General features: G+C 31.3%; 1 protein-coding gene across 2 annotated transcripts; it reads left to right on the top strand.

Annotated features, from left to right (window-relative positions):
* The first annotated feature begins 1,726 nt into the window (after window positions 1-1,726).
* On the top strand, window positions 1,727-8,488 carry LOC108461183 (nucleolin 1-like). 2 transcript variants are annotated; one of them, XM_017760917.2, is made up of 25 exons: window positions 1,727-1,988; window positions 2,103-2,148; window positions 2,262-2,431; window positions 2,683-2,811; window positions 2,971-3,090; window positions 3,179-3,298; window positions 3,386-3,508; window positions 3,597-3,719; window positions 3,810-3,932; window positions 4,166-4,288; window positions 4,388-4,486; window positions 4,571-4,687; window positions 4,775-4,882; window positions 4,956-5,060; window positions 5,227-5,295; window positions 5,726-5,794; window positions 5,881-6,009; window positions 6,098-6,178; window positions 6,281-6,372; window positions 6,445-6,562; window positions 7,036-7,124; window positions 7,241-7,331; window positions 7,416-7,507; window positions 7,645-7,952; window positions 8,087-8,488. In XM_017760917.2, exons 1-25 carry the CDS (start codon window positions 1,956-1,958, stop codon window positions 8,116-8,118), a joined length of 2,709 nt encoding a protein of 902 aa, XP_017616406.1. In that variant the 5' UTR covers window positions 1,727-1,955; the 3' UTR covers window positions 8,119-8,488. The 2 variants fall into 2 exon arrangements, with proteins under 2 accessions (XP_017616406.1, XP_017616407.1); XM_017760918.2 differs by having other exon boundaries at window positions 1,728-1,988; window positions 4,959-5,060.
* The last annotated feature ends 1,927 nt before the right edge of the window (window positions 8,489-10,415 follow it).

The raw sequence follows: 10,415 nt of genomic DNA, 5'->3' as shown, positions 1-10,415 counted from the left end.
TTTTGATATGTGAATGTGAAAGTTGATTACTGACTATACGTGTGAAATTAAAAACTATAAGTTATAAAGTTAATTTAAATGATTTTATGTTTTGAAAATGAATTTAAGGTTTAAGTATATTAGTGAAAGAAACTTTGTGGATAAATGTTATTAAAATATTATTTAAATTGTATATATAATATATATAAATTGTATTATTAAATCTGGTTGAGTGCTTACTAAATTTGGTGAATGAAAGCATATTGAAGGTACGTGGACTACTTTATGAGGATTGTTACTTCAACTTGGATCGCATCACTAATCCAAGCTACAAGATCAAGATCTTTTTGGTATATATATAATTTATGGACTTTAGAGATGACATGTATTTAGGTTTTGGTAGTGTAAATATGAACTATAAATGTATAATAAAAATGTTATAAAGCAAGTGTATGGATGTGATTTCAAAAGATGATTATGTGCTTAAGTGTAACATCTCTTACTCAGATATGTTATCGGACCAGATGAGGGGTGTTACACCACAATTAGGATCAAGGGGCTGACAAGTGTTCTATAGGAGTATAGAGACAGGTAACAATTTTTTAAGGCTACTTGTGAAATAAAAAAAAATACATTGCCAGTATATCAAATACTCACCTATTAAATAAATTCATTATATTTTAAATTTTAACAATATTAAAAGAAATATTTTATATATAATTTGTATACAATTTTTAAATAGTATTGTTTTTTTAATGTATTTAATTTACTTTAAATTTAGTTTGTGTTTCTAACATGTTATAATTAATTAATGGGATAAATCTCAATATTATACATGAACTTTAATTTGGTGCAATTATGCATGTGAAACTTCAATTGTGGTTCAAATGTATACTTAAAACTTTAATTTTGATTTAATCATACATATTTAAATAAATAAATAAATACACCAATTTTTTTATATTGAATAAATATAATTATTTATGTATGCAATATATAAATATAAAATGATGTTATATCAATAATTGTGTTAATAATTTATAAAAATTGGATCAAATCAAAATTTCTTATATAAAATTTTACAAAATCAAAATTCATGTATACAATTGCACATTAAACGATAATTAATGTATAATTTTGATAGTTCTCCTTAATTAATTCATATTTTCTTTTTAATAGTTTTTGTATGATATATCATTACTTTTAATCATTTTTATTTTAAAATAGATAATTTATCTATAATATCATTTTATTAAAAAAGAATTCAATAGATAATTAAAAACTAAAAAAATAAATAGAAATTACCACTTGTTGCGATTGTAATGCGTACCTTATTATATGATATTATACACGATAAATAATATTATTTATAAATAATATATAATAACATATATTATTTACAGTTAAACACCGTATTAATAGAAAAATAATTACTATTGATAGAAAAATATTAAATAAAAGATAAAAAGATCGTGGAAGCCTCTATATTAAGAATTAAATTATATTTTATCTCTCGGTTACATTATATTAAAAAGTAAATTAATTATTCTATTAAAAATTTTGTTTATTTTTCTGTTAAAATTAATTTTATATATTCACATAAATATATGTGGCATTTTATATGTTATTATTAAATTATTTTATTAATTATATTAATTTTTAACAGTAAAATAAATAATTTTTATTAAAAAACAAATGCAACTACTAATCCTGAAAATTTCATGATAGTTTTACGTGGGACGAAATTAGACCGAACTCATCTCTAGTGCCGATTCGGTTCTTTTGTGGGGCTATATTAGTCCTTCACTTCCACGGCGCGCACAATTGAACGAAGATATATAATTCGCTGCTTCAATAAAACCCTAAACCCCGAAAATTTATCTTTTTCTACTTTTTCACATCCCGCTAATTTTTCTCTAACAATATCAAAAACAAAACGATCAAATCTCCGATTTTAGGATCTCTTTCCAGTAGCCATGGGAAAATCAAGCAAAAAATCGATCCCCAAAGTAGTCTTCATCTTTCACTCTTCAATAGTTTTCTCCAGTTTGTTTCGTCGTTTAAAAAAAATAATAATTTTGATTTTGGTTTAACTTTTTGTGTTTTTCTTCTCTTTCCAATAGGTTGAAGCGGCACCTGCTGTAGCTTCTCCCAAGTCCGGGAAAAAAGGTATGTATATTTTCTAATTTTTTTTTTTAGCATATGTGATAAGCATTTAGATTATTTTGCATGGTTCGATAGCTGCTTATTTATGGTTTTTTTTTCTTATTATGATTATATAGGAAAGAGAGAAGCTCAAGAAACTCTTGAGAAACAAGTGACTGTGAAAAAGCAGAAGAAAAACGATGGGGTCGCACAGGCTGTTGTAAAGAAGAAGGTTGAAGCAAAGACCCAAACGAAGAAGAAAGACGAAACCAGTAGTTCTTCAGACGATTCTTCTGACTCCGAGGATGTATGCCTAATACAAACTAATCCCATTTACTTATATGATTTTACATTTGTTAGTGTTGTCGATTTATGCTGATTATTCACTTTTCATATCATGTTCTGTTTTGTGTTGTTTCCTTGCATTATGTTTGACGGTTAGCTCTTAATTCTCTTAATTGTATGAGTAATGCGTTTTTAGAGTAATAAAAATGAAGCATAAGAAGGCATATCTGAACCTGCTTTGCGTGTTTAATGTCACTTTATTTTGTGGTTCAGGAACCGTTGCCGCTGAAAAAACAGGCAGCTACTACCAAGAATGGCTCTGTACCTGCAAAGAAAGCAAAGCAAGCTAGCAGTTCGAATTCTTCCGAGTCTAGTAGCGAGGAAGATTCATCTTCTGACGAAGTGAGTATTCTGCTCATGCTTATAATATGACACGCTCATTGGTGGGTTAAAACTGTAACACTACCTGATCAATGATTTCTAGGCGCATCATAATATTAGCATGGTCAAGACGTATTCTTTGTATAATCGTTAATATTCAATTTTTTTTTAATATTCCAGGAAGCTCCTCAGAATAAAAAACCTGTTGTTTCTAAAAATGGCCCTGTTCCAGCTGCCAAGACAGTGAAAGATGATAGTAGTTCTGAGTCTAGCAGTGAGGAAGATTCATCCTCTGACGAAGTGAATATCATGCTCATGCTTGTAATATAGCATGGTTGGTAATATTCTTTTCTATGATTTTTGATGTTCAATATTTTGTTTTATCCAGGAAGCTCCTGCTCAGAAGAAAAATCCTGTAGTTGCTAAAAAGGCCTGTGTTCCAGCTGCCAAGACAGTGAAAGCTGATAGCAGTTCTTCAAGTAGTGAGGAAGATTCATCCTCTGATGAAGTGAGTATTATGCTCTTGCTAGTTAAAACATTCGCATAATTGGACATTCTTTTGTATAATTGTTAATGTTCAATTTTTTTTTTTCAGGAAGCTCCTGCTCAGAATAAAAAACCTGTAGCTGCAAAAACTGGCTCTATTCTGGCTGCTAAGACTGTTAAAGCTGGTAGTAGTTCTGAGTCTAGTAGTGAAGAAGACTCATCCTCTGATGAAGTGAGTAATATGTATGCTTATATTTTTAGTATGGTTGGGAGTATTCTTTTGCATGATTGTTGATGTTCAATATTTTGTCTTATCCCAGGAAGCTACTGCACAGAATAAAAAATCTGTAGCCACTAAAACTGTATCTGTTCCAGATGCTAAGGCTGTGAAAGCTGATAGTAGTTCTGAGTCTAGTAGTGAGGAAGGTTCATCCTCTGACGAAGTGAGTATTATACTCATGCTTATAATATTATCATGGTTGGGAATATTCTTTTGCATGATTGTTATTGTTCAATTGTTTGTTTTATTCCAGGAAGTTCCTGCTCAGAAGAAAAAACCCATAGTTGCTAAAAGTGGCTCTATACTAGCTGCTAAGACAGTGAAGGCTGATAGTAGTTCAGAGTCTAGTAGTGAGGAAGATTCATCCTCCGATGAAGTAAGTATTATGCTCATATTATATTAACTTTTTCTTTTGTATGATTGTCAATGTTCATTTAAAAAAAAAAAAAAAATCAATCCAGGAAGCTCCTGCTCAGAATAAAAAACCTGTAGTTGCTAAAAATGGTTCTGTTCCAACTGCTAAGACAGTAAAAGCTGAAAGCAGTTCAGAACGCAAGAATTCCTAAATAAGGTCTTAATTTTTTATGTTTGTTGTCAAATCTTGGTTAGGAGCGTGTTGCAAAAACAAAGGTAGCGACAGCTGTTAAAAATGACTCTGCACCTGCTAAGAAAGGCGAGTCCTCCAGCAGCTCTGATGCTTCAGATGAAGATAGCAGCTCAGATGAAAATGAAGTAAGTGCTGGATTGTTGAATGGTATTTGCTTTTTTATTTCAATTGGGTAGCTTGTATTATAGTTTGTTAATATAAGCATTGGCCTTTTGCATATACAGGAAAAATCAAAACCTGCCACTAAGAAAGGACCTACCACTGTTCCAAAAAAAGGGACTAGTGAAAGTTCAGAAAGTGATATCTCTTCTGATGAAGAGGATGTGAGTGTTGCAGTGTCTGCAATGTCACAATAAATGTGCCAACCTTTTTAATTATTATTGAATTCCTTTTTGTTGTTTGTACAGGAACCTCCTCAGAAGGCTACTTTACCTGCTTCTGCTGTGAAGAATGTACCTTCAGCAGTTGCAAAGGGTAAAACTGCATCCAGTGATAGCAGCTCTGAGGAGGATTCTGATGAAGAGGTGTGATTTATCATTCTTAAAGTTTCCTTTTCCAGTTTTTTTGGTTTCCAGGCAGCATTTTTTTATTACTTTTGTTGCTTGGACTAGGATGTAAAGAAAGCCACTGTTGTGAAGAAAGCTTCTGCTCCCACACCCAAGAAAATGGAGGATTCCAGTAGTAGCTCCTCTGATGACAGTGATTCTGAGGAAGAAGAGGTGTGATTTGTTAGTATATCAAATTGGTTATAGTTCTTACTTTCTGTTCTTATTGTTAATGAATAAATTTTAGCAGAAAGATGAAGCAAAGGGTGGTAAGAAACCTGTTACTGGGAAAACTGCAAAGAAAGAAGATTCTTCTGAAAGTTCCGAAGACACTGATTCCTCCGAGGATGAGGTAATTGGTAATCCTGTTGTCTATAGTCTGGTGGAAAATTTCTTTCTAACAAGATCCTGAGTACAAAGAATTAACAATTTCTCCAAGGAGGTTTTTCCTATTATGGTGTTTTTTGTTAGACGTTGAACTTGTACTAATTTGCGTCTGCATTAATATCATCCTGCAGGCTCCTACAAACAATGTTCCTGTTGGTTCAAAAAGGCCAGCCCCCACTGCTGGGAGAAAATCTGAACAGGTTTCTTCTCTTACAGTTTTGTGCTTGTAGTTGCTCTCCTACATTTGTGCAACTCCTAATATTATGTATACCAGCTTGGATATGTTACAATTTTTTTTTTCTAATGAATTTTTATCTTAATTTAATGAGCTTGTTTTCTCTTGTGCATTAATCAGACTGCCTGTTTTGGTATTTGCTAAGTATTGATAAGGGGATGATAATTTGTCTATGCTTTGCTTGCATTTTTGGGTTGGTCTTTTTTCTTTTGTCATGTGTTTTTTCTTGCCAGTGATGATTTTCTGAGATTTGCTCAGCAACTCTAATTTTTCCAACGGATTAATTGATTCCGGGATTTAAATATATAAACATTATTTCTAAGCCTCTCAACATTGTTTGAACTATGACCAAAATATGATTATTTTTCTTACCAACCTTCCTTCTCTCATTGCAGGAGAGTGATGATAGTGAAGATGATAGCTCTGATGAGAGTGAGGATGAACAACCTGTAGCTGCCAAAAAGGTCTAATTTTCTAGATCATCTGTGTTTAGATGTTCCTTTATTACCTAGCATTGATTTACTGAGTTGTCGAATTCTATAAGCTGCAGTCTAAGGTTGTTTCAGATGCTGGAAAAGATGCCAAGGCTGTTAAGAAAGTAAGCAGTAGTGAAGAGGAGGAATCTGAAGAATCATCATCTGATGATGAGGAAAGTGATGAAGAAACTCCTAAGAGAAAGGTTGGGTCTTTGGAATCTGTATTCTTCTTTTTACTTTTTGAAGGTTGATATGATGATTTTCTAATGAAATTTTGTATATTGGAATCAGGACACTGATGTAGAAATGGTAGATGCTACAACACCGCAGAAAAATACCAAGCAGGAGGATTTGAAGTCTGGGAAGAAAGCTGTAAGTGCCAATTTCAGCACAGTTCCTTTCAAATCTTAACTCAATTGCTTCTTTGTGTCATTTTGTCAATAAGGTGGGAATCTAATGAGGTTCTTTTTGCAGCCCCAAACTCCCACAACTCCTCAAGTTCAATCTACAGGATCAAAGACACTGTTCGTTGGAAACTTACCTTTCCAAGTAGAACAAGCTAATATGTAGGTTTAGGTTCTCCAGCCCTTTTAATTTGTATTTTTTTTTACTTTCTTTTGATCAATTTTATTCTGCAGAAAGAATTTCTTTAAAGATGCTGGTGAGGTCGTGGATATTCGTTTATCCACTGATTTTGAAGGGAACTTTAAGGGGTATGGACATGTTGAATTTGCTACTGCAGAGGCTGCACAGAAGGTAAATATCTTTGTCTTGAGTTTTGGATTTGGACATGGACGTCTGATCTATAAACTAACCTCAATATATATTTTTTTGTAATTAATCGACCTGTCTTTGTGTCAACTGTGTACAAAAATAGATTTGTCAAGCATGTGCTTTGAGTGTGATATGTGGAATAATTCTAGGCAGCATGTCAGTCTATTAGTATAAGGTCTTGTTTAATGAGCTTAGAATTTCAATCATGAAAAACTGCTGAAATTTAGAATTGAAATCTATAAGCCTTGCATTCCTTCTGTAAAAAAAATCTAATCAATGAAAACTAAATAACAAATAGATTTAGATTTTTGTAAAATGGTAATTCAGATGAAAATATTCTATTAATGGTTGTATAATATTGTAACCAAACCTCGTTAAATTCTTTTTACACATTACAGAACTATCATGAAGTAATTAATTGTAAAGCTATTAGCTAACATCATCCTGCATTCCAGGCTTTAGAGTTGAATGGTGAATATTTGATGAATCGTTCCCTTAGACTTGATTTGGCTCGTGAAAGGGGTGCATATACACCAAGCAGTGGGTAATTTTTCACTACTTGAACCCTTGACTCCGTATTTTACTTTTGAAAACTTAATCTTACATTGCCATTTATCGGATCAATTCATTCAACCTTTTTCTGGCACCTTTTTATCACAGCAATGGTAACAATTCATTCCAGAAAGGTGGAAGGGGTCAGACTCGAACAATATATGTCAGAGGATTTAATCAATCTCTTAGCCAGGACGAGGTAGGGTGTTTTGTTTTTAATATTAGCTTTTATTGCTCCCTAATCATCCTCCACTCAAATCTTCTGTGTCCCATACATTTGCAGGCTAAGCAATCATTGGAGGAGCACTTTGGTTCTTGTGGCGAGATTTCTCGGGTCGCGATACCTGTGGACCGGGAAACTGGTTATCTGAGAGGGTTTGTATCAAAAAATTCCTCTTCAGTGATATATATATGTGTGTGTGAGATTGTAGATAAGAAGCTGAAGCCTCTGCTGCAGCTTTTAGCTCTTTTAGTTGTACAAAATATCTGATTATTATAACAATGGATTGCAGCTATGCTTATTTGGATTTCAACGATGGTGATAGTTTCAACAAAGCTTTAGAACTTAATGGATCTGAACTTAATAACTATTCCTTGACCGTGGATGAGGCAAAGCCGAGAGGTGAATTCCGTGATGGTCCTGGCGGTGGAAGAGGTGGTGGCAGGAGTGGGGGAAGGGACGGAGGTGGCAGGAGTGGTGGATGGAGCGGGGGAAGAGATGGTGGTGGCCGCGGGGGTCGTGGTGGTAGACGTGGGGGTGGTCGATTTGGTGGAGGACGTGGAACACCTAACAAACCAAATCTTGCTGCTGCTGGTACAGGTAACTTTATTATTGCCACTTATTTTTATTGCATTACTTAATATCGCAGCTTGTTTTGCTTGAAGATAGATTAGCATCATCTCATGCTTTCTCTTTTTTTTTTTTTCTTTTAATTGAGTTTATTTGTAATGCAGGAAAGAAGACTACTTTCAATGATGACGATTAATTGAAAGGCCTTTCCACCTGGTTGCTTATGGCGATTAATTATTTTTGTGCTAGATTATTATTATTATTATTATTATTATTATTATTATTGTTTTGGGCGGCCACCATATTTTTGTTATTATCTTAATTGGTGTCGAATTTTTTGAAATCTCAGGAGGTGTGGCTATGTAGTTATTTTTGAGAGCTGTGTTATAGAAATATAAAGCTGATAATTGTTTAGGTAATGATGAAACAAATAATTCTAAGACCAAATTTCATCATGTAAAAATGGGGCTGTGCAACGAAACTGGAAGAACTTAAATACATTCTGTTTGGTTTGATTTTAATTTAAGTTGTGAACAACATAAGGAGTTGTCATCATGCGTATAAAATTCAACTTCATTTTTCTAGTTATTCATTTTATATTACAAAAATAAATATCTACATATAAATTAACCAAAAAGGAAGTTTATTAATTACAAAATGCTGAGTGATTTGGATATCATACATTCTATTCTTTAAGTGACTTATCGTTATGGCAAGGCTGACTTATATTTCAAAATTACTTGAAACAAGCAAAGCAGATTTGTCATTATGGTGCTTTAAAATTGTTGATTTTTGGGTTTTCTGTAAAATACTACGACCCAGCACTTTTGACTCTGATTATTATAGTTTTAAGTTTCACTTGTCTGCTTCAAAATCATATGATCAAGTAAGTTTGCAGACTTTAATAATGAAAACATACCCGGAGGGTGAAAGTATCACAAAACCTTTTATTATATTTTAGTTTTTATTAAGAAAATGAATAAATTAATCTATGTAAGTTATATGAGTGAGTAAAATAGTATTTTCATTAAAATTACACCCTTAAATGTTTGTTTTGACGTTTGTATATGAGATATAATATTAAATTTAGCTATTAACTTTTACACATTTATTCAATTTAACCAAAGTAAAATTTTAAACTAATAAGACAAAAAGTAAAAAAAAAAACCTTAACATACTACAAAAATCAATTAAACCCTTTTAAATTTAAAAGAAATCATAAAATTAATAAAAAAATTGGGTAAGATACTTTTAACTCTTTTATTTTTCTTCAAAACATATTGTTGATTGAAGCTCACCCTTTTCTAATTTGGAAATGCAATAATAAGAGATGTTATGTTTTAAGTAACCCACAATTGAATGTGCATCCACATGGAAAGCTTATTACTTGTTTCGTTGTGGGGCTGCTATTTTGTATATGCTTCTGTTTATTGATTCATGATTTGAAGTCATTAATTTGAGTTTTATACAAAGGCAATGCACAAATGTTAACATCAGGATTTGGTTTCTACACTTCTTTCCTTTTTTTAATTTTAAATTTTAACACTCATCTAAAAATAATCATTAAATTTATTATATTATATTATATTACTTTTATAATTTTATATAATAAATATATTATCACAGTAATGTTATGACTCTTATTATTTTTTATTATTTACAAAAATCTTCATCGTTTTAGTTAATGGATTCAATTGTTATCATTTGAGTTTAAAAATCTTCCTATATATTTCAAATTGATCCGTTTCGATTGGAGTAGATTTTTTTTTTGAGAAGAGAATATAGGAACGAGGTGGATATTTTAATTAGAAAATAATTATGGAGCAATAATGATAATTGCTTGCCCGCTCCACTCGGTCTCACCATATGAAGCTACCATTTAACTCTTGTATATGTAACTATTACAAGGGCAAAATTATAATAATGTGTTATAAAAAAACTCATATATTTTATGATTATTTTTCTGAAGAATTATTTATAAATATTTATTTGTCTTTGAAAAATTAAAATATTACAAATGTTAGTAAAAATTAAATTGAAATGGAGTAAGGTGGGCTGAAACGGGATATGGATACATTATGGAAGTGGTAGTAGTTTTTAAGATTATACATCTATAATGGTGAATTTGGTCATATCTACCTCTGCCCTTCTCCATTTCCCTATTTGAGTTAGCACTGAAACTTTAAAATTAAACAATTATAAATAAAAATATCAAATTACAAAAAGTAAAAAAATAAAACCACAATTTAAGCATACTATGAAACTAATGGTAAAATTTGATCAACTACTCTAAATTTTAAAATTAAAAGTATATACACTAAAATTAACCAAATTAGAGTATAAAATTAAATTTCATAACTTACATATAATGGTTAATAATAGAATTTGAACTTATTATAGGTTAAAATATACCATAGGTCACTGTACACTTCATAAATTTAGAATTTAATCCTCTACTTTTCATATTTCAAAATTTAGCACTGTTAAATTTGA

The sequence above is a fragment of the Gossypium arboreum genome, chromosome 13, assembly GCF_025698485.1.
Source record: "Gossypium arboreum isolate Shixiya-1 chromosome 13, ASM2569848v2, whole genome shotgun sequence".
Classification (NCBI taxonomy): Eukaryota; Viridiplantae; Streptophyta; class Magnoliopsida; order Malvales; family Malvaceae; genus Gossypium; species Gossypium arboreum.
The sequence above is the reverse complement of the archived record's forward strand: the minus strand, read 5'-3'. Positions and strand labels throughout refer to the sequence as shown.